The 25,599-nt window shown below is 41.4% G+C and overlaps 1 protein-coding gene across 2 annotated transcripts; it reads right to left on the bottom strand.

Moving 5' to 3' along the window:
• Positions 1–16,402: 16,402 nt before the first annotated feature.
• On the bottom strand, positions 16,403–22,967 carry LOC105251169 (cytochrome P450 4C1-like). Of its 2 annotated transcripts, XM_025407878.1 has the most exons (11): positions 22,857–22,967; positions 22,517–22,607; positions 19,667–19,852; positions 18,727–18,820; positions 18,486–18,588; positions 18,225–18,330; positions 17,880–17,986; positions 17,732–17,800; positions 17,339–17,507; positions 16,979–17,158; positions 16,403–16,904 (listed from the first exon to the last, which is right to left on the bottom strand). In XM_025407878.1, the coding sequence occupies exons 3-11, from the start codon at positions 19,752–19,754 to the stop codon at positions 16,738–16,740; spliced, it is 1,083 nt and encodes a 360-aa protein (XP_025263663.1). In that variant the 5' UTR covers positions 19,755–19,852; positions 22,517–22,607; positions 22,857–22,967; the 3' UTR covers positions 16,403–16,737. The 2 variants fall into 2 exon arrangements, with proteins under 2 accessions (XP_025263663.1, XP_025263665.1); XM_025407880.1 differs by lacking the exon at positions 22,517–22,607.
• Positions 22,968–25,599: the final 2,632 nt, after the last annotated feature.

The following is a 25,599-nucleotide window of genomic DNA, read 5'->3' as shown; positions in this document are numbered from 1 at the left end:
TACGAGGAATACTAGAGCGAGTCTTATTTTCGCCTAAATCAGAGGCACTATCGTCTAACGAGTCAGTATCTACAACTCGACATTTCTTCCTTTTGAACGCAATGCGTTCCTCGTCAATATCCATGGTAGCTGGATTACTAGGGCCAGCAGCAGGTGCAGCCCGTTCTTCCTCTTCAATAAGGGTGACCCAACTCTGGGACTCCAGAGGAGGGGCATCCTTAAGCGGCGCATCTAAACAAGGAGGACTAGACTCTCCAACGATGACCGTATCCGCACTTATGGATCTGTGCGAGTCGGGCTCATTACACGTGGCGACATCTCCATTAGGCGCAAGAGCCTCTTTATTTACCACTGGTTTTGAGACGGCAGTAACCAGTTCCTTCGCGGTGCCTGCCGTAATCACCGCGGGTGGCCCATCGTCCGATGAGGACACCCCCGGAGCTGGGACAATACTCCGAGCGGCGCCCACCCCTGTTGTATCCGATCCAACTGGGGTCGTAGTGATCGGCTCCTGTTGCTGCATATTCATAGTGGTTTTTGGGGTGGGGGTTTTTAGGAAAACCCCCAAACCATCACACACACATTCACACGCACACTCACACATGGCTATTGGAAAGAAGGGAGCCACCCTTACGAAAGATAAGAAGGGGATTTGGGGACAATGGGGAGGGAAAAGGATGGGAAAATAGGGTTGGAACACATGCGCAAGACGCGCCATTCATCCATCCACACACACATCCACACACCAGGAATTAAGGATTCATGGGGCAATGGGAAGGAAAAAGGAGGTAAGGGTAGGATGGGTGAGAGAAGCTGAGAAAGGATATCGAAGGAAAGGAGCAAGAATTGGGGAAACGAGAGGATTGGGGTGTTTTTCCACCCTTAACGGGATCCTCAACCCGGGCGATTGCAGTCAGGGCCGCCTACCCCTATGCGCATCAGGCCAGAGTGCCCGGAGGGAGCGCAACCCCCCTTCCTCCCCTTCCGGGGAGGGAAGTGCAATGCAGGCTCTTGGTCACCGTCCCCCGGTCCCCGGGCCCCCCCGACACGAAAGTGTCGAGGTGGGGGCCCGAGAGACCCACCGGGCCCCCCCCGACACCTAGGTGTCGAAGTGGGGGGCCCGATGGGCCCGGAGACCGGGGGGCGGCTAAGCCCCTCCACCACGTCAAGGTGGCCTGCAATCGGAGGAGTGCACCCTTCAAAGAGGGCCGAAAACAGGGTCCGGATCGCTACGGGTCCCCTCGGAGACCACGCACGTCGGCCACCCTGCCCACTAGTTTTATTCCCCCTCTGCCGGGGGACCACCTCTGGTGGTGTCCCCCCAGGTGTCCAGCCACCCGGGGGGACCCAGATGATTCGCGTGTGCCTTCGCGTGTTTTAGAGTGGGGTAAGGCAGGCCCCCACTAGGTAGACTCCTGTGTTGAGAGATGTGCCTTCCTCTCGACCGAGCTCCCCTCATTTTAATGGAGGGGCCCACTCACCTAGGCAGAATCGGCAGAGAAGTATCTCGTCGACTACTACTCGGGGCGATGCCCTCCCCGGCGTTTGGTCGACGGTCCCGCTCGATCGCTAGGCCGGCACACCGCCCGTTCAGGCACTAACCATTTGACCGAGGTGATCACATTGGAGATACACCTCGGCACCGCATATGCCTCCGCGTTTTCCGGCTGGAGGAAGGCATACCCCACCTTGTGGATGAAAGGCTTGGGACCACCCAAGTCTGCTGATGTTCCCGGGTCCCACCGACCCTATCCGTATGAGCACCCAAGTACCCGCTGAGCCCAAGAACCGAAGTTCCCCGGTTCCACCGACCCTATCCGAATGGAGACCTACAGACCCAGCAAAGCACTAAAGGGACACCAGCAGACCATTACAATGGTCCCCTCACCCTCATCAACCCTTCCCGTGTCCCTGCATCCGCCTTTTTATACAGGAGGAATGCAGACTCCTGTTGAGATATGTCAGCCTCGGGGTCAGCGACCCGTCACTTGACATGTCTCGCCACTCGACGGCATCCGTGACTCGAAATAAGCGTGCATCCGATTTTTCCGGAGGGTGATGCACTAACCCTCGCTGCATCTCCTACCCGACGCGAGCTAACCTGAAAATAAACCCTGAAAAGAGAAAAAGAGTATTAGCTTAAAACTAACTTACAACTAACTTAAAATTAACTTAACACTAACTTAAACTAACTTAAAACTAACGAAAACAAAAAACGCTGAATTGATCTCATCGCAGATCAACCAGCACCGGACGCCTCCGTGTTTTTCAAAGATGGGGGAAGGCGCACCCCACTCTGTGGATGAAAGGCTCGGGAGCATCTGTCCGCTTCAGCTTCCTCGGGTTCCACCGACCCTATCCGAATGGAAACCCTATGACCCGCTTGAGCCCAGGAACCGAAGTTCCCCGGTCCCACCGACCCTATCCGAATGGGAACCTCCGGACCCAAGCGAGCCAGAAACCTTAGCGGAGGTTTCGATGCTCCCCTCACCCTCATCGACCCTTCCCGTGTCCCTGCATCCGCGTTATTAGACAGGAGGAATGCAGACTCCTGTTAGCCCCCGTGACTCGAAGTAAATGTGCATCCGAATTTCCGGAGGATGATGCACAACCCTCACCTCACCTCCCGCTTTCGCCGCGAAGGTGGGCATCCTACCCGCAACAAAAAGAGCTACCGCGAAAACGAAAACAAAAAACGCTAAGTTGATCTCATCGTAGATACAACCAGCACCGATCGCCTCCGTGTTTTTCAAAGATGGGGGAAGGCGCACCCCACTCTGTGGATGAAAGGCTCGGGAGCATCTGTCCGCCTCAGTTCCCCCGGGTTCCACCGACCCTATCCGAATGGAGACCCTGTGACCCACTTGAGCCCAGGAACCGAAGTTCCCTGGTCCCACCGACCCTATCCGAATGGGAACCTCAGGACCCAAGTGAGCCAGGAACCTTAGCGGAGGTTGCGATGCTCCCCTCACCCTCATCGACCCTTCCCGTGTCCCTGCATCCGCGTTATTAGACAGGAGGAATGCAGACTCCTGTTAGCCCCCGTGACTCGAAGTAAATGTGCATCCGGATTTCCGGAGGATGATGCACAACCCTCACCTCACCTCCCGCTTTCGCCGCGAAGGTGGGCCTCCTACCCGAAGTTTCTAAACCCGCCTCCCGGTAGAGGCGGCTTGTGCAGCAGTGTCCCAATCGAGATACCAATGTCTCGGTCGAGACACCACCGCACCCGGCTGCCTACGTTTATTTATACAGGGGTGGGCAGGCCCCCTGTCGCCGACGTGCAACGCCGACTCCTAACCCGTGTCCCCGCCTCCGCGTTTTTTATTTAAAGCGAGGGGAGGCGGACCCCCGCTTGCGGTATGTTGACCGGTGGATTCAAGTGGGTCTTCCACAGGAACCCATCACCCAACATAACCACGCCATACGGGCACACGTGACTCGAGTTAAATGTGCATCCGGTTTTCCGGAGGGTGATGCACCACCCCTCAACCTCATCTCCCGCTTGAAGAGCGGAAGATGGGCTTCCTACCCGGGAGAAGCTCCGCCTCCACGTGGAGACGGTGTTGTGCTGTGTTGTTTCCATCGGGAAACACTATCGTGCTTCGCGACGGAAGTCAACACTGCACCCGGCTGCCTTCGATTTTTTATACAAGGATGGGCAATCCCCCTGTTGCCGACGTGCGACGCCGGCTCCTTCCCGTGTCCCCGCCTCCGGATTTTTTATTTAAAGCGAGGGGAAGGCGGACCCTTCGCTTGCGGTATGTCAGCCTCCAGGTACCGTAAACACAGTACCCTTCACCTGACATAAGGACCGCTCCACTCGACGGTTCCCGAGACTCGACATAAGTATGCCTCCGATTTTTCCGGAGGGTGAGGCACCAACCCTCTTGAAAGCGAGCCGCGACCCGAAGACTCTACTGCCCGGTGGCCAAAAAGATGGTGGATTTCCGCGTCTCTCCGAGGAGAGACCCGAACTCCACCCACACACACACACTCACACATGCACACACCATTCACACACAGAGGAACCGCCACCGAGATAATCCCCGCCTCTGGCCCGGCAGGTGACAAAGTCACCTTACCAGTCCTTCGGGCGAGGGTCCCGGCCGGTTCCCGTTTTTCCCCTTTGAGGGACGCTTCACGGCGGGAGCACCCGCCGATCCGCCACCTCATCCCCCCTGCGGGAGCACCCACACAAGTTACGGGCGGAGAGCTAGGCTCCCCCTACAGTGCCGTACCACTGGGCGATTGAAGTCAGGGCCGCCAACCCCTTCCAGCGAACGAGACTGGTCCGCGGCAGCAGACCTCATCTCTATGGAGTCGCTGGGCTCCATCTGCACCCAAAGCCGGGTACCGTGCTATTTGAAAGCGGGCGCCACCCCGAAGAAAGTAGAAGTTGAGACCCTGGGACAATCGGTCGAGGAAGAAGGATGGGAGGTTTAGGATGGGTTGGAAGAAAGAATGGGTTGGGTGTTCTTCCACCCGTAACAGCCCCATTGTGCCGGGTTTGGAGTCAGGGTTTTCCTTCCCCTATGCGCATCAGGCCATAAAGCCCGGAGGGAGCGCAACCCCCCTTCTCGTGATGTCCGCGCGGCGGCTTTGGGCTACTCTCATACTCACTACTCACGGCCCGAGGGCCGCTTTCGTTTTCGCTTTCACCCGCCACCACCGCGACGAACACCACGAGGAAGTGCAATGGTGCGCTCTTAGACCCCTCAACCCGAAGGAAGAGGGGAGCTCCTCCACCACGACAAGGTGGCGCACCATCGGAGGAGAACCTAACCTAACCTAACCTAACCTAACCTAACCTAACCTAACCTAACCTAACCTAACCTAACCTAACCTAACCTAACCTAACCTAACCTAACCTAACCTTTTTTTTTTTTTGGTTTACCTTGTAGGAGGGCAGGGGAAATGCAGGATCCCAGACCCCTTCCCGATGGGAAGGAATCCGGGATCCGTCCTGATGCACACCCCCTCCGAACCAGCATCGGAGGGGGTAGTGTGGGGCTCTCCCGCCTCCGGCGGCGGGCCTACCCACTAAAACCCCTGCCCGGGTGGGGTCCATGTGTGGACCCCAAAGGACAACTTGTCCGTGTCGCCTTATTCCTGCACAAGGGGAACCGGAAGATACTACTTCCCTTGTGCAGGAGGCATCAGCGCCGCACGCAGCGCACACCTGTTTGCTGGTTTCTTCCTGCTTTACAATCTTATATACATGCATCTATTTTTAGCGATAACGACTTATCAGGGTGATAGTATAATTATTATCACTTTTCTTCTGTTTCAGTGCAGATTTCACACGTAACTGTCAACTACCTCAGGATTCTAAGGATGGACTAGGGCGTTGTCTGCATTACTAAGTCTTAAGGATATGCATACTATATATATACATTACTACTATATATACACATTTACACATCTATTTACACTTATTACAATATATATATATACATATGTACAGTTACATTCATACATCACATTCATATATACATACACACGTACACACCCATACATCACACTCACTCACTCACTCATGTACTCTCTCATACATACATAACATCTTTACACTATATACACTATGTACATACATACATACACTACTCCCATTATATTGCCCCTAGGGCCTCTCTTTTGTAAATATGTAAATAATATTTAAGTGTCGTCAGGATCAGTTCTTACAGACAGTGAACGAGAGCGCGATCTCTGCGCCTGTCTTGCTCTCTCTTCATTCTCTTTTGTGGTCATAACTTTTTTACAGAAGGCTATCACTGCCTTCCAAGATTCTTTAGAATGTAGCATATTTTTTATAATTGATGGAAGATCTAAATCAAAACCAATAGATTGCCGTAGGATGTTTCTTTCCTGCTCCCATCTGGAACATGTAGTAACCGTGTGATCTGGGGAATCTACAATGTCTTCGTTACACGCCATACAAAGCGGAGAATCCGCTTTCTGAATCTTGTCCAGGTATGTGCCAAAACAACCATGACCAGTCATGATTTGCGTTAAATGGAATTCTAAGGATCCGTGTTTCCGGTTGATCCATTCATGGAAGACAGGTAGGATTGCTTTCACTGTTCTTGTACCATACTTATTTGTATTAGTTAGTTTAATGTACCATTGTCGCATTAGTAATAGCTGTTCTTCTTTTTTAATAGCCGCAGCATTTCTCGGTGAATATTCCCCCCATCCAACTAAGTCTTTAAGGCGCTCGTAAGTGCGTCTCCTATACTCCGCTTGGAGTGTGACAGGGGGAATACGAGCTAACAGCGATGCTGCGTCCAGCGATACCGTACGATATGCACAAATGACTCTATTACAGATTAGTCTTAAGCTTTGATCCATTTTAGTTATAAACTTCTTATCTTTGTATATATATGAAGACCAAACCGGAGCTCCATATAATAACACAGAGGTTATAACATTGCTATAGAGTTTCCGTTTTGCCTCACAGGGGCCTCTTAAATTTGGCATTAGACTAGATAGGGCTCCTGCTGTACTCGAAGTTTTTGCGATGGCATAATCAAAGTGCAGAGAAAATGTTAATTTGCGATCCAAAAGAACACCCAAATACTTCATCGAGTCTGCTATCTTTATCTTATCTCTGTTTATTATAAAAGTATCCTCGATTGCAGCATTACGCTTTCGTGAGAAGACAACAATCTCTGTTTTACTAGTTGCAACTTTAAGTCCTAACCTGTGTATATCATTGAGTATTCTATGCACTTGTAGGGAGGATTCCGATAGTGTCTCTCTTATGTTTTCTGCGGATGTTAGGATGAGAGTATCATCCGCATAACATATAACCGAGGAATGTCTTTCTCTCTGCCCGTGAAGAATCGCATCATACCCGATGTTCCAGAGCAAGGGTCCGAGAACAGACCCCTGCGGCACTCCAGATTGGATAGTGCGAGATTCTAATCCCGATTCTGTTGGATATAATATTACTCTATGATGGAGATAAGAGTCAATCATCCTTCTTAAATATTCTGGGAATTTCTTTCGAGCCAGGGCTATCCTAATCGTCTCCCATGGTAACGAATTGAAAGCATTTTCGATGTCTAAACTTACTGCAACTGTTACAGAGTTATTCGAAAATGAGCTCTCAATTTTTCCCGTGACGAATCGAAGTGCATCTATTGTAGACTTGCCTTCAACGAACCCATACTGATTCGGTGATAATGCGCTACCAGGATTCTCATACATCCATCTATTTAGACGTTTACATATTATTCTCTCAAAAGTCTTTCCAAGCTCGTCAAGAATACATATAGGACGAGATTTAGGTATACCTAGAGCAGATTTAGTGCCTGGTTTTGGTATAAGCACGAGCCTGGCGACTTTCCAGGCTTCGGGAAAGACACCACTACGAAGACATCTATTATAATAAAGAGCTATGGACTCTATAAAACAGACCGGCAACACTTTTAGGATTTTATCCGGAATACCATCAGGTCCGGGAGTCGCACCTTTTAGCGGTCTTCTACATAGCTCATATTCTACTTCTGATGCAGAGATATCCCACTCTGGGTTCCAATGAAATTCAGACCATAGCCTCACCGGATCATGTATACGACCAGGAGGGAAGAGTTTACTTAAGATATTCTCTCTCTCTTCTGGATCTAGCAGCTCCGTTAAAGATGGAGAGCTTTTCCTAAGTTTGCCTGTGACAATCTTGAAAGGAAGGCCCCAGGGGTCTTCATCAATGATAGTGATCAGGTCATTCCAGGCCTTAGATTTAGCTCTCCTAATACTAGAACGTAAGTTAGCTTTTGCCGTCTTGTAAATATCTCCTAGATTTATTAGTGTAGTCATATTAAAGTTTGTAGCGTTTCTCTTTTTCTGGTACCTGGTCCATCGTCGATGTGCCTTTATCTTGTTTGTGCGAAGAGAAGCAATTTCGTCGTTCCACCAATATGTGGATTTTACCTTGCCTCTACTTCTCCTTCTTTTGGCAGAGAAGTCTGCTGCCTCGGCAAGTATATTTCTAATATAAAAGGAGACCGAGTCGACACTTTGATCTTCATCATTAATTTTCTCTCGTACATCAGCATTGTGCCAGATTAGAGATGTAGCAAAGTCTTCTTCACACATAGTCTTCCATGCCCAGCTCGGGAGACTATTGATATTATTCCTAGCTCTAGTTTTATTATTTACATTATATACATTACTTCTCCGCTGATAATCAATACAGAAATGCACATATCTATGATCAGAGAGAGTAGCTACGTTTTCAAGTACTTCCCAGTTTGAGACACGTGCAGCCAAAGAAGCCGTCGTCAGTGTAATATCTACCACCGAACATCCTTGAGGGCGTACACAGGTGGGATTTGTACCCGTGTTCGTGACACAGAGATCTCTCTCATTGATCCACTCTTCTAACAGCCGTCCTCGCCAGTTATATTCAGCTGAGCCCCATAAGGGGGACTTTGAATTTAAATCACCGGCTACAATTGCTGGATTCTGCGTTAAATCTAAGATGTCCGATAGAGAATCCAAGTATTCCAAGGCCTGCGTTCTGTCAGAGTTTGGAGATAGGTAGCAAGATATTATAGATAAATTACCTATGTTTACCATCACGATACCATCACTTTTACTTTTAGCTATCATTAACGCATTACAGATTTCTGGTCGGTAGTAGACGGCTACAATACCGCTTTCATCTAGTGCAAATTGACTATTAGGATTTCTAAGATAGGGCATTTCTGAGATTATGCAGATAGCGATATCTTCCTCTATTACATATTGCATCAGGAGGTCAAGTGCCTGCCTGCTCCTATTCACATTGCATTGGAGGATTCTCTTCATTATTAGATATTATTAAAGAGTCCGGCCTCCGCTCCGGTTGTACTATTTTTTGCGCTCCTGAAGCACCACATCGGAAGGAGCCCATCCGATGTCGAGAGGGCTTCCCTTCACTTTCACAAAGGACACACTTTGCCTCATTGGTGCAGCGAGTCGCCTTATGGCTTTTGTCACCACATCTGAAACAGGAGTTCGACCTGTCGATGCCAGATCTACATACAGATTGATGATGTCCTGGATACCAACATCTGAAGCACCGTGGTGTATTCATTTTTTGAAGCTCCAAACGAGCAACAGTCCATCCTAAGGAGACTTTACCGATCTTGGAAGCTTTAATAGCTGCAGCTAGAGGACACTTGATCCATGTCATGTATAACCCATTACGCATGGGTGTGATGGGTGTAACCTTTACCTCATGCTCAGCACATCCACCAAGCTTTGTGATATTGTTAATAATATCTGACGCATTTACTGATTCGTCAAAGCCAACAATCCGGATTTCACCCATTACTTCGGGTCTAGTAACAGACGCTACTTCTCCTAGTAAGTTGGCTGCACGTGCACGTAACTCTTCGGCGGCAGATTTATTATTACCTCCAGGTATCTCTATTAGTACAGCACCTCCAGCTGTCTTTTTCACTTTTGTGCTGTCTATTCCGATTTCCTTCAGCGGGATATTATTTCTGAGTTTAATCAGAGCATCTGCATAAGAGAAATTTTCAGTATTTCCTTTTATTACTACAGCACACGTTTTAGGAACTTTCTTCTGCAGCTGCTGTATTACTGTTTTTACCATAGAGGCAGATTTAGGATTAGTGTCCTTTGCTTGATCTGTATCAAGCTCACTTTGATTAGATTTAGTATCTACTTTCATCTTATTCATATTTTCTTTTCCTTTTTTAACTTTATTTCTTTTCCTTCTCTTATTTACAGTCTTCCAGTCAGAGTCTTCATCTTTACTGGTTGTCTCTATCCATTTTTTATCTTCTTCTGCTGTTTTCCTACTATCTTTTATGTTACTCTTCTCTTCTTTCTTTTTCTCAGTCTTCTTTATTTTTCCTTTTTCTTTCTCCTTATTATTTTCCTCTTTTCTTTCAGCTTTCATTTTCAGGATACTACTGTAGGTTGATGACTTAGATGTTCCAGCACCGTTCTGATCCAAAGTATCTTGTACATCTACAGATGTTCCAGCATTGGGGCCAGGTACAATTATGACCCTTCTTGAGGGGTCTATCTCCTCTATTTTCTTTATAATAGGCTTTCCAGGCTCACCTTGTAGTTTCCGAGGAGGAATTGCAGGTGAAGTAGAAATCCTAGACGTTACCTTTCCGTCTTCTAGGGTACTAATTCTATTCTTAATATTTACCAGCTCATCTAGGATACTTTTCGTTAGATCATAAGTATTTTTATCCTTGTACATATCTTTGGAAATATCTCTGTAAATATTCTTATCTTTGTAATCCTTAGTATTAGTATCTACAGTATTTGCAGTTTCCGTTAGGTCACGCGTTATTTCGCACGTGCACTTTTTATTTAGGAATGAATTCCTCTCTTTTTTAAGTTCGCAGATTTCTGTTTTAAGCTGCGTTATTTCACTCTGCGCCGCAGCGTAGTCAGCCGCAAGTCTTGCATTCCTAATTTGCAAGTGGTCCTGATTATCAGGTCTCAGAGAATAATCTTGCATGATACGGAAGCAGTCTTTAACTATTTCTATACGTTCTCTAACGTATCGACTCATAACTCCTTGGAGATTGCTTCTCTTTCTTATCAATTCGATATCCTCTATCCAGTCCATAGCAGACGCTGCAATATTCGTAGGAGTAAGATTCCTGAGGCTACCTATCTCCACTAAGGGATGGATTTTTGGTGCAATCGGAGATAGCCTTTTCTTGCTCATTTTCTTCTTTTTTAGGGTACCATCGGTATCAATTTCTGACTGTAGTGTACTACCTGCTTCACCAGTAGAGACCATATTGGTGGACTGTTCTTCCTGAGAGGCAGAAGGAACTATTTCATCAGTTATCTTATGATCTAACTCATTAATAGCTAACTTATCAACTATTTCCTTATGTACATTATCTACAGATTGCGCAAGAGCCCTAGATTTCTTGGGTCTTAATTTTCGCAGAGTGCCTACATTAGACTCTACTTTAAACTCTTCATTTTGAGAATCCGAAGAGTCGACAATGCGTCGTCGTTTAGCTATCCTAGATTTAGGCTTAGATACAGTTTTATCCTGTGCATCTTGATCTGTCATTGCGCACGAAATATCAGACTCATCAAGAGAGTCATAGTCCATCTCAATGCACGAAGGATCACAACCAGGAAAATCTGCTGGATCTACGACGCATTCTAACGATTGCGTCTCTCTTACATCGAGCACCAAGGTGCTCTCTTCTTGTTCGGGGGCCACCCCCCCCACGAGGGGGTCACTAGGCCCCCCCGTGGGGAGGGCGCCTTCCGACAAACATCTATCCGCTGAAATGAACGCGGAAGATCCTCGCTGTGCTTCTACAGAGTCGAGATCTCTCTCACTCGAGCTCTGAGCTCCGGACACTGCAGACATAGTGCTCTGCTGCCTCTCTCTCTCTCTCTCCTCCTCGCTCATAGTAGGTGTGTTTTTTGAGGAATTCATTGTGGCATGTATTTATGGCTAACGACGGTTCGCCTGCTATGGGAGCCCTACCGCGGTAGGGCTACTTCCCCGCCGAAAAGAAAACCCTAATGATGTGGACAGAAACCGAGAAGCGGCTTTCAGGTGGCCAACCCTATCTGTCCATAATGACTCTACAAAAAAGGTTCCTGGAGAGGGCCAGGTCCACAAAAAGATGCTAAAGGTTTAACGTCACCCCTATCGAATGGGCCCCGTGGATCCGAACCACGGGAAACCCAGACCTCGGGCTAGACGGTGCCGGGATTTACCCTACCCGGCTCCGGGTATGAGGAAATACTGGCCAGGTAATCCTCCACACACGCGCCCAGTTACCCAGTTTCAACCCCGGCATAGGCTCGGTGGTGCAAGGGGAGCGGTTTTCCCACGTTAAACATGGCCCTTCAGGCGGTCTTTGCCTGGACAAGTCCAGGACTTATGCACCCGCGTCTTCCAGGCCAGAGGTCAGGTACAGACTTCACCCTTGCAACCACCGTCGGGGGGGCTACTACTCCCCCCCTTGGTTAGTCTACCGGGAATATCCACTGGGGCCGGCCGCGTCCCATTCACACACACTCTCACACACACACGCATACATGGCTATTGGAAAGAAGGGAGCCACCCTTACGAAAAAATAAGAGAGGGATTCTGGGGACAATGGGGAGGGTAAGGATGGGAAGAAAGGGTTGGAACACATGCGCAAGATGCGCCACTCACACATACACACTCACATTCACACACCAGGAATTGGAGGTCAGGGGTCCAAGGGGAGGAAAAGGAGGTAAGGTTGGGATGGGTAAGAGAAACAGAGAAAGGATATATGGGGATAGGAGCATGAACGGGGGAGAAAAAGAGGATTGGGGTGTTATCCCACCCTTAACGGGATCCTCAACCCGGGCGATTGTAGTCAGGGCCGCCTACCCCTATGCGCATCAGGCCAGAGTGCCCGGAGGGAGCGCAACCCCCCTTCCTCCCCTTCCGGGGAGGGAAGTGCAATGCAGGCTCTTGGTCACCGTCCCCCGGTCCCCGGGCCCCCCCGACACGAAAGTGTCGAGGTGGGGGCCCGAGAGACCCACCGGGCCCCCCCCGACACCGAGGTGTCGAAGTGGGGGGCCCGATGGGCCCGGAGACCGGGGGGCGGCTAAGCCCCTCCACCACGTCAAGGTGGCCTGCAATCGGAGGAGTGCACCCTTCAAAGAGGGCCGAAAACAGGGTCCGGATCGCTACGGGTCCCCTCGGAGACCACGCACGTCGGCCACCCTGCCCACTAGTTTTATTCCCCCTCTGCCGGGGGACCACCTCTGGTGGTGTCCCCCCAGGTGTCCAGCCACCCGGGGGGACCCAGATGATTCGCGTGTGCCTTCGCGTGTTTTAGAGTGGGGTAAGGCAGGCCCCCACTAGGTAGACTCCTGTGTTGAGAGATGTGCCTTCCTCTCGACCGAGCTCCCCTCATTTTAATGGAGGGGCCCACTCACCTAGGCAGAATCGGCAGAGAAGTATCTCGTCGACTACTACTCGGGGCGATGCCCTCCCCGGCGTTTGGTCGACGGTCCCGCTCGATCGCTAGGCCGGCACACCGCCCGTTCAGGCACTAACCATTTGACCGAGGTGATCACATTGGAGATACACCTCGGCACCGCATATGCCTCCGCGTTTTCCGGCTGGAGGAAGGCATACCCCACCTTGTGGATGAAAGGCTTGGGACCACCCAAGTCTGCTGATGTTCCCGGGTCCCACCGACCCTATCCGTATGAGCACCCAAGTACCCGCTGAGCCCAAGAACCGAAGTTCCCCGGTTCCACCGACCCTATCCGAATGGAGACCTACAGACCCAGCAAAGCACTAAAGGGACACCAGCAGACCATTACAATGGTCCCCTCACCCTCATCAACCCTTCCCGTGTCCCTGCATCCGCCTTTTTATACAGGAGGAATGCAGACTCCTGTTGAGATATGTCAGCCTCGGGGTCAGCGACCCGTCACTTGACATGTCTCGCCACTCGACGGCATCCGTGACTCGAAATAAGCGTGCATCCGATTTTTCCGGAGGGTGATGCACTAACCCTCGCTGCATCTCCTACCCGACGCGAGCTAACCTGAAAATAAACCCTGAAAAGAGAAAAAGAGTATTAGCTTAAAACTAACTTACAACTAACTTAAAATTAACTTAACACTAACTTAAACTAACTTAAAACTAACGAAAACAAAAAACGCTGAATTGATCTCATCGCAGATCAACCAGCACCGGACGCCTCCGTGTTTTTCAAAGATGGGGGAAGGCGCACCCCACTCTGTGGATGAAAGGCTCGGGAGCATCTGTCCGCTTCAGCTTCCTCGGGTTCCACCGACCCTATCCGAATGGAAACCCTATGACCCGCTTGAGCCCAGGAACCGAAGTTCCCCGGTCCCACCGACCCTATCCGAATGGGAACCTCCGGACCCAAGCGAGCCAGAAACCTTAGCGGAGGTTTCGATGCTCCCCTCACCCTCATCGACCCTTCCCGTGTCCCTGCATCCGCGTTATTAGACAGGAGGAATGCAGACTCCTGTTAGCCCCCGTGACTCGAAGTAAATGTGCATCCGAATTTCCGGAGGATGATGCACAACCCTCACCTCACCTCCCGCTTTCGCCGCGAAGGTGGGCATCCTACCCGCAACAAAAAGAGCTACCGCGAAAACGAAAACAAAAAACGCTAAGTTGATCTCATCGTAGATACAACCAGCACCGATCGCCTCCGTGTTTTTCAAAGATGGGGGAAGGCGCACCCCACTCTGTGGATGAAAGGCTCGGGAGCATCTGTCCGCCTCAGTTCCCCCGGGTTCCACCGACCCTATCCGAATGGAGACCCTGTGACCCACTTGAGCCCAGGAACCGAAGTTCCCTGGTCCCACCGACCCTATCCGAATGGGAACCTCAGGACCCAAGTGAGCCAGGAACCTTAGCGGAGGTTGCGATGCTCCCCTCACCCTCATCGACCCTTCCCGTGTCCCTGCATCCGCGTTATTAGACAGGAGGAATGCAGACTCCTGTTAGCCCCCGTGACTCGAAGTAAATGTGCATCCGGATTTCCGGAGGATGATGCACAACCCTCACCTCACCTCCCGCTTTCGCCGCGAAGGTGGGCCTCCTACCCGAAGTTTCTAAACCCGCCTCCCGGTAGAGGCGGCTTGTGCAGCAGTGTCCCAATCGAGATACCAATGTCTCGGTCGAGACACCACCGCACCCGGCTGCCTACGTTTATTTATACAGGGGTGGGCAGGCCCCCTGTCGCCGACGTGCAACGCCGACTCCTAACCCGTGTCCCCGCCTCCGCGTTTTTTATTTAAAGCGAGGGGAGGCGGACCCCCGCTTGCGGTATGTTGACCGGTGGATTCAAGTGGGTCTTCCACAGGAACCCATCACCCAACATAACCACGCCATACGGGCACACGTGACTCGAGTTAAATGTGCATCCGGTTTTCCGGAGGGTGATGCACCACCCCTCAACCTCACCTCCCGCTTGAAGAGCGGAAGATGGGCTTCCTACCCGAGAGAAGCTCCGCCTCCACGTGGAGACGGTGTTGTGCTGTGTTGTTTCCATCGGGAAACACTATCGTGCTTCGCGACGGAAGTCAAAACTGCACCCGGCTGCCTTCGATTTTTTATACAAGGGTGGGCAATCCCCCTGTTGCCGACGTGCGACGCCGGCTCCTTCCCGTGTCCCCGCCACCATACTCATGTAAACATGATCGCATCCCTTCCTATATATATGATCATAAGAATTATCAAGTCATCTATCGCGTCGATCTTAGTATATGATGATTGTTTCCCAAAACAGTTCAATTTAAAGTAAAAATTTAACTTCAATGCAGTCTCAGTTGGCATTACTCCATTTCTCCATATCTCCATTTCTCCACATCTCCATTTCTCCACATTTCCATATATTTATACTTATGGTCGCATGCATCTTTCGTATACAATATATTTTCGTAAAAATTATCAAGTCATCTATCGCGTAGATCGAAATATATTATGATTGTTTCTCAAAACAGTACAGTTTAAAGTAAAAATATAACTTCAATGCAGTCTCGAATTGGCATTTCTTCATTTCACCATTTCTCCATATCTCCATATCTCCATATCTCCATTTCTCTATATCTTTATTTCTCCATATCTCCATTTCTCCATTCCTCCATTTCTACACATCTCCATCTCTGCATAGTCATGAAAACATGGTCGCATGTATCCTTTCCTATATATGCTTGTAAATTACAAATCCCTATCAATTGCTTCAATGTACTTGGCTAATTAATCATTGATTTCATATTTAGTTTTGATTTTTTTTAGGAAAATTATATATATATTTTGAGGGAAAATTTTTATAAATTATTATTTATTATAAGGGTATTTTTTTATTAAACGTTTTGTTGCATACAAGATGGAATATTTTTTATGTATTTGGCGTATTTTTTTTACCTTTGTAAGGTTTTTTTTGGAAGGATATCACTGTTTATCAGTTTAATTCCAAGCTGGATTCCTTGTTGGGATTCAGAATATTTATTTATATATGATTTAATATTTATTTATATATGATATCATATATCACTATATTTGGCAAAACATAATTAGATGATATTGACAAAATCTATATATGGCCAATTTTATATGGACTTTTTTTCCCGGGATTATAGAAATATATCTTTATATAATAATATACAAATATATATATATTCATATCAATTTATACATAAGCATATCTATTTTTATATGGACAAAATTGATATATAAGTTTGTATAACTAGATATAATCAGTTTTTTTGTCTAATTATATATGAAAAATTTTTTACCGGGTTTTAATAATCAGAATTGTATGCCTTGACATACCGACGATTGAATAATTCTACATTGCTTAAGCCATTCAGACCTGAATTTTTTATTGTAATGTTATGTTATGTTATGTTATGTTTTTGTGCATATTTGTGTACATAGGGTCTGAATAGGTTAAAGACACACACACACACACACAGACGCACACGCGCGCGCACTACGCTGATTATGCACATTTCCGCCGAATGTTTAACCAGGATATTCAACCAGAAAGGATACCAGAGTCGAGGGTATTAAGAAAGATGCAAACAATATCCATCTCCATATTTTTATAATTAAATATAATGTTCATATACAATCATTCATGCGTATTTTGTTCATAATTGCATATATATAATATATATAAGGATTTTCTCGCAATTTGCACATCTTATTTGCACACTCATAGTATTTGTATTAGATTTAAATGGCTATTTTCGTGTAATAGGGATGAATCTCATATGAACCGGATGAGAAGGACGAAGTATTATATCGACCTTCAGTTGAATATCCTTTAAACCTTCAACGGGCTCCAAATAAAAATTGTGCACCAAAGGAGCTATCATAGCCTTCAATTCCAACAGACCGAATCGTTGACCTAATAATATACAAAATTCGAAGTCTCTCAAAAACTATCAGCATGAAGAAAAATGAAAATCCCAAACAATTCACCTATGCAATTTCTCGGTCCTGCGCTGAATGGTAGGTAGGAATAAGGATGACGATTTCGTATGTTTTCGGGCAAGAATCTATCAGGATCAAATACTTCTGGATTTGGCCAAAAATTAGGATCTCTGTGAACTCCGTAAATATTAAGATGTAAGATTGTTCCAGCAGGTACGATATATGAATCTGAAAAATATAAGAAAATTTCAAAATTTACAAAAATAAGACTTTTTGAAAAAAAAAATAAAATGTACATAATATTGTATTTTTAAAATGTAATATAATATATTAAATTTTACATTCGATAATATATACTTTGTGTGATGTGACATATTCAAAAACATGTCAAATAAAGTGATTAATTACGTAGTTTTACATTTTCCGCAGTATTTCGTGATATTATAAACACGCTGGGATACAAACGTAGAGCTTCTCTTAAACATCTATCTAAATATGATAAATTTTGCAATGATTTCATCGTAAGTTTCCCTCCGTTCTCTTGCATCGCGGTAGTAACTTCTACCCTCACACGTTCCTATGTCATCGATAATGATTAGAATATATTTTTCAATTTAAATTTTTATATGCATAAATATAAATAAATTTATAATAAATTATAACATATTGTTTATATTTGTTTTGAGATGTTTTTTCGGAATTTATATATTAATGTATGTATAGAAAAATACAATATAAATAAAAACTTGATATTTGTACTTTGAATAAAATTCTCGATTTAAATAATATATTGAAGTATACCTGAACATCTTTGTGTTCAGCTAATAATAACAAAGCAAACATTATACCCGCTGCTGTAGTATCATGACCCTGTAATCAGATCATCATATTGTTTTATGTGTTTAGATAATATGTACAAACAATTAAAAAAAATATTACATTTACGTACTTCAAACATGAAAGTATCGACTTCCTCTCTTATGTCCAAATCAGTTAAAGAAGTTTCTCGAGCTGCCGCTATTAATAGGTCCAACATGGCTAGCCTTTTCTTTTTAACTAGAAATAAGCAAGGCATATTAGCATCATTTTTGCATATCGTGCTTTAACTATATATAACATTGTTCTCGTTTAAAATTTAAACCTTCTTGCAAATAGTAATAATTTATTCTTATAGCGAACATGTATTGCATCATTTCGTGTAAGTATACATATATGTTTAATGTAAATAGAGTATAATTCATAATTTTAGATTGTAAAATCGAATTTAAGTTAGAAGCTCTGAGTTCTCACATACTTCCAAATATTTCGACATCTTCTGCCTCCGTCTCTTTATTATCTTCAATATTCTTTAAGTATCGATTACCTGTACGTTCATGATAAAGTTTTCTTTCCGCGATGACCTATACACAAGTACGATATTTAATTTTTGTGTTAAATAGCAATGGCATATTGTATTACATTATAAATATTAATAATATGTTATTAATATTACGAGATTTATTGTAATTTTTAAAAGTGTTATTTGAAGGACTTGATAACATGACTTATAACGTACTTTTTCTGTAAATCCATGCAATATCTTCAAGAGATTTTTTTGTTTTCTTCCTTGTGGTGATAATGAGAATAATAAATCATTATACAACCAAGGCTTAAATGCTCTAAACCGATATAGTTTAAAAGAAAGAAATATATAGTTTAAAAATATATAGGTTTTAAAATATATAGGTATATCATTATAATAAAGGATCTTAAATATTTTACACAATTATTTATTATACTCTCATATATTGAATTACCTATAAACCATCAATTCGATTATTTCATGAATTGCATTTCGATACTGTTTTTGGAATTCGCCGAATTTTTGCAGAGAGACGCCCATGGCAGTTTCTATAATACATATTTATTATACAGTTTCCAGAAATCGAGGACATAAAATGTACAGTATGATTGTCCGTGCCAGACAATATTTTCCTCTGGCAAAAGTACGTTTAAAAATACTTTTAATTACTTTTTAATGGAAACAATTAATTAAAGGATTTGTTAAACAAAACACATTTGCTGAAAATATAAATAAATAAAAAATATTTTTTATAAAAAATATGAGAATTATATACTTTCATTTTCTTAACTTCATTGAACTTAAAATCACAAATTCGAAATAATAATCACTCAATTGAAGCACTTAGATGAGTTTGCTTAAATCTACCAAATTTCCTTCGTCTATAAATTGATACATCGCTGGTTAATCGTCATTATTATGCGTGAAAAATCCGACTTTCCTAATATCATACCGTACACCATATATGATTCAACTGCCTATCTGGTCCAGAGCACTCATTCGTAAGCTTAAAATTGTTTTTATTTCAAAAGTAGTGTTCGGACAAATTTTTGCCAAATAAAAAAGTTGTTTCTTCTGGCATGGACATTCCAGCTGTACATTTCGTGTCTGCGAATTTTGGCACAATCTGTGCCGAGATCGAATCATCGAAGATTATTACGGATGAATCTTTCATTCATAGCTTTGACAAAAAAATCGAATATTATTTATTTTCTCTGTACTGTACTGTACTGTATTGTACTGTACTGTATTGTACTGTACTGTACTGTATTGTACTGTACTGTACTGTATTGCATACGTGTACATTATGACACGGTAGGTGTGTGTGCGTGTGCATGTGATACTTCGTGTAGAAATAAATTCTTTTCTTAAGTTATAGTCATTTGGAATGTTACCGCATATCGCGTTTAGCGTATGTTCATTAATAAATGGTAATAAATTTTTCACAACTGTCCCTCCGACATCCTTCAAAGATCTTGTCATGCAATCACTTTCCTTGATAAAGATATCAACAAATTGATTTAATATATTAAAATGGAAGGCAGGAGTTAATATCTTTCGCCGTGTTTGCCATTTAACGCCTGGAACAGAAACAAGATAAAATTATACGATAAAATACAAATAATAGAATATAAGATTTATACATATTATAGCGTCTCTTTTTACAATTAGTTTAATGTTTACTGCCCGTTATCAAATAACAATATTATTCTGCGTTTTTATTATATCGTAAAATTCTTTTATAATCTTTTAAATACATCTTCTCATAAAAGTTTTACAAAAGGTAAGTATTGAAAGTATTAACTTGAATTTAATTATTATTTTGTAATTAAATTTTTATATCAAAAACAAATTAGAGAACGTTAAAAACCAAGCGCCGATGTACGTAATGAGCGTAATAAAAAAATATGCAATTATTATCAATAATTCACATTAAATTATAATAAATTAAAGATCGAAATACATACAATTTGGCTTAATCCAGGTCCTTATCAAAGTTATTACAAAAATATTATAAAATGTGAGCGAAAGAATCATAAAAAAATATAAAAACATAGATCAAAATTTAAATCTTTATTGATTGATGAATAAAAAATATACGAAAAATATACGAAAAATTATTAAAAATTATTAAAAATATATGAAAAATTATTAAAAATGTCCGTTACTTAATGATGTTTAATTTACATTTGAAAATTTTTAACTGAAATATCTTATAGAGAGATCATCTCTACTATTTCTATTTAGTGGAAATATATGTATCCGGCAAAATTATCTCTCGATATGATTTCATTTACAGGTTTCTTTTAAATTTATTAATTTATATAACAATAAAGTTATATAAGTTATAATATATAAGTTCACCATTTAAAAAAGATAATATTTAAAACTAATTGAAATATTTTATTTGATTGTTTGTAATACAGATAGATAACAAAACTTCAGTGCAACTGAAATAATTAAGTATTTCGAGTGAGAAAAATTATTTCATCCTGATGTGAATCTTATTAAAATTGAGTGTGTTTGTACACAATGCGTAATTTATTTGTCACACGAAAATTCCGTTACTTCAAAAAATCATATTTACGTCATCTCCAACCGAATTTATTTAGTATTAAGTTTTACAATTTTAACGTTTCGATCAGTACAGCAATTCCTATTATTTTTTCATTTATTTAGTTCATTATTTGTTTTCAACTTTGCGTTGTTATGTTCATACAAGATGGTGGATTAAGGGAGTATTCTAGAAACCGAATGTTTGTATGTTATTTTTGCAAATTTTTTTAAAGAACAGTGTAAGTTTTTTGGGATGTGGGTTTTCTCACCGCATCCGAAAAATTTATATGTACATACTTGAAGTACGTACTTGTTGTACGTACTTATATTTCCAAATTTTTTTACTAAAATATAATTATAAATAAGTGCAATATTGAATAAAATAAAAAAAAAATTTGGTCCATGGCCCTTATGATTCTGGCCGTTCTGCTCCTAAAGTCTAAAACAAAAAAATCAGAGAGATTCTTAATTAATATGAGTTTGGCTATAGCAGATATCGAAATGAAAAAAATATTGAAAATTTAAAAACTGTATAAATATTAACAACATTAAAGGCTCTCGAAATTAACAAAATAAATTAAAATATTGATAGGCCATAAGGAGCCAAACGCGGATGTAAGGCGTGTTCTTTTTAAATAATTATCCAAGAGAACGATCAAATTAAACGGTCATCTTTACCAACGGTTACTTGACCGTTTAATTTGATCGTTCTCTTGGATAATTATTTAAAAAGAACACGCCTTACATCCGCGTTTGGCTCCTTATGGCCTATCAATATTTTAATTTATTTTGTATAAATATTGAAAATTTAAAAAGACTGTAAGAATTAAAAAAAATATTTTGACTTGATTTTGGAAGATGCTTTAACTATACTTATGCTGAAGATGTGTGCATATTCGATTCAATTGATTTTAACTCAACTGGTTTTAGAGATATCATGAGATATCATAAGATATGTGAGAGGCAAAAATAAAAAACGTATTCAAAGTTTTTCACATTGATTACATAGAGATAATTTTACTTACGATCGATCAGCTAGTGCAGGAGTATGCAGGGGACCTTCCTCCTGCTCATAAAAGTCTTACTGAACTGTTCCCTCTTTCCTGCGATTTAGTCTCTCATCTTTAACAAAATCAGTTGAACGCCGTTTCAAGCGGGTGATACGAGTTTCGTTCTAAAAATTTGCGTACATTCCTGCATGCTGGGACCAGAAGTCACTCATTAAGTTCACAACTTTCAAAATTGGTATAAATCCTTCATTGAAGATAATAATTACCAGAAAAGTTGCTACTTCAATCTTTGCCCCAGAATGAAAATGTTTTGGAGCAAAAGTTCAAATCAATAAATTCAAAAAATTTTAGTTGTTATTTTGTGTTTCTCCTAAGCAACGTTTTAGCAGTTCACTAGCCGAACCTAATCAAAATATAAATGGCGATACGATGCTCTATTGTGCGCCGCGCGGCCGAAGTGCGCACCGGAAATCGCTCCTTATTACCGGGTGCTATAACTGTGTCAATTTTGTGAATCGAACTAAATCTTTTTGCAGACATATTTTCCATACCAAATTTTTGCAAAATCATTTTTTCATTTATCATTTTTTTGCTAGACTAGAATACTCCCACAATACACGATAACAAACTGAAATAATGTTTGTACGTTTTTATAATATGCTAACATTATTATGTTACCTGTACTGGTGAGGAGGCCTGTGCCCAACCAGGCATGTGTTATATTATATAAACGACTTTTCTCGATGTGCTTAGTGCTAGTTAATATTTTCTATAATCACCAGAAACATTTATTTATTGTAGCATTCAATCTCAGATGCACAAAGAATTAACTGATTGTATCTGATATTTTAATCTAATCTGTATGAAGTTCTGAATCAATGCTTTTTATTTTTTTTTTTTTAATATTTTTATAAGCAAAAATCTTCTGAAAAGCATCTTCGTGAAATACAAAATTTATAATCTACCTAAATTGTAATGTCTGTAGAAAAATAAATCTTTCTAAAAATTTCTTTATTACCTCCAGGTCATCTGGATGACGAATAAATACATCAAATTCAAGTAATCCCCATATTTTTGAAAATAGAATAATACTTATCAGATAGTGTAAAAATTAATTTCCATTGTTCCACTAAAAAATATATTATAAATATCAATACAAAAATTAAATAAGATTGAATAAATTTAAAAATTATTTCAAATAATAATAATTAAAAATTTAATCAAAATTGTCAAATTAGAGACACAACACGGTCATTGGGGCTCAAGGAAGAAACAGCACTTCTTTCCTTCTGATTATTCGTATATTTCAAATTAAATATAATTACACTAACAAAAGCAAACGTTTTGGATAATCTTTTGATCCCCCTTTTAATTCAGTTCAACTTTAATAATATGCGTTACAAAGTATTATACGCGCGATGACACATTAAATAATAAAAATATCTGTCTTCGTTAGAATAACGTAGTGTTGATAACATTAAATTATATCTCACAGATATCTGGCAGCACATTTTACATTATTTCAAATAATTCTTTAAATTATTGTACTAATTCATGTGCCAATGTATTAAATCCAATGTCTGTAAACTCCTTTGTTAAAATTTGTACCAGCATTAATAACGCCATTTAAAAGACTGCTTTCAAATGATTATGGCTGCGTACGGAAAGACGCTCTGGATGCTTTGAAACATCATTCTATCTTTGTACTACATTCTATGAAAATAAAGAATAAAGTTTCGGAGCATTCATAGTGCAGTCTTGACCGCAGCCAATATAAACTATCTTCTTAAAAAATTAACATGGTGGCTCAAAATACGATAAATCAAATACGCTTGAAGACACATGTTACAATATATTGTTGTCAATTGTAATGTTAATTAACATTTTAACTATATCATTATATATCTTTCAAGTTGGCTGATGATTCGATGATGTAATGTTTAAATATGACTTCGATTGTTAGAAAGTAAACATAGACTCAACCGAGAACAAACTCGATTGATTTGATAATAACTAATGTATAAATATATGGACAAACATCTCATATGTTTGATAAATTATCAATTATCGTCGCAAATGCGTGATGCAAGAATATTATCTATAAATTCAAGTGATTTTTTATCGCTTGATGAACAGTATTTCAGAGACGAATCTTTTGTCAAATCAGGACTCTCTGTCTAAAATTTCAGGTTCTTCTCAATTAAAATCATGACCAAATTGGAGTCTATGATTGATTATGACTGAAAATTGCGAAATATTACTCTGGATATGGTTTCGTTGTCCCGAAATTTGTTGTTTCAATTGTCTACTAATCTAATCAATATGATGCTTCGCAATCATTGCATGAGACTTTATATATTGCTGCATGAATCTTTTGGTATTATGTTTTTATGGCAAAACTACGAAATTTATCTGAATTGAAATAAGATAATCCCGTGTCATGATCGCTAAGAATTCGTTTAAATTGTTCCAAAAATCATTGTTCATATATAAGATATAGTGAAATAGGAAGAGAATTCTTTGAAGGATGGTTCTCATTAAACTCTAAATTTGTTTGATTCTTGGCTAATGGCAACCTCAGATGTTTTCGTATTACATTGAAAATGTAAACCAGAGGATAACACTTGTCCAAGAAAATGCTGATTAGTTCAAAATTTTTTTGAGTGAAATTTGGGATGTAACAATAAAAAGGCACGATCTATCAATCCCACAATTATTCGTCTCTTATAGAATAGTGGGTGATTCCATCTATAAATTAGATATTTTCCAGAAAAAGTGGGGTTTATGATCTTAAATTCAATTAAATTATTAGTCACGACTATCGTAACATCAAAGAAATTAAGTTTATTATTCCTTCTTCCATTGTGGATTAAAATCTCGGATAAAAAGAATTGAAGATCTCATTGAACATGAAAGAAGGAATCGCCAAAGCTATCTACATACCTGTAATAAAATAGCAAATTGAAAAAAATATGTCTAATTCCACCATTAAATCTCAAGTCAACACGAGAGACAACAACTCAACGATATATTTCGATCATTATTAATTTGTAAAAAGCGCAGAATCTGATGAATCATATTTTTGACTAATAATTAAAATATAAAAAGTTAATTTATGTATATTTCGTATATTACGCATGTTACATAATATTTCCTTGTATTCATATTTTCACTTGACTTGTTAGATTTAACACATTGGCATATTACAATAATTTGAAGAATTATTTGACACATGTGCTGCCACATATCTGCGAGATACAATCTAACATTTATGCGTTCTAATGTACTAATGTACGCATCAAGGACAGATATTTTATAATTTGATGTGTCTGCAACACTTTGTAACGCATATTGTTAACATCGCACTGAAGAAGGATTAATAGATCATTCGAAACATTCATTTTTATTAATATAATTATATTTAATTTGAAGTACACGTATAAGAAAGGAAGTATTGTTTCTTCCTTGACCCCCATTACCGTGTTGCGTCTCTAATTTGCCAATTTTGATTTAATCTCTAATTATGGAAAAATTTTAGTACAACTAATTTTATTGTTATTTTCAATATTAGCGCAACTTTATCTTGGAAATAGACAAATAATTAAAAAAATTAATTACTAATTATTCCAAAGAGAAGTGCTCAGATGTGTAATCTGCTTGTATAATAATAATCTTGATAAGTATACGTTTCAGAGCAAAGATTTATGAATTTAATATTTTTTCTTATGTATGTATGCCTGAATGACGAGTTATTTGTCAAT

The sequence above is a fragment of the Camponotus floridanus genome, unplaced genomic scaffold (assembly GCF_003227725.1).
Source record: "Camponotus floridanus strain SB8 unplaced genomic scaffold, Cflo_v7.5 scaffold191, whole genome shotgun sequence".
In the NCBI taxonomy this organism is placed as follows: Eukaryota; Metazoa; Arthropoda; class Insecta; order Hymenoptera; family Formicidae; genus Camponotus; species Camponotus floridanus.
Note: the sequence above shows the minus strand (reverse complement) of the source record. Positions and strands in the feature narration are given on the sequence as shown.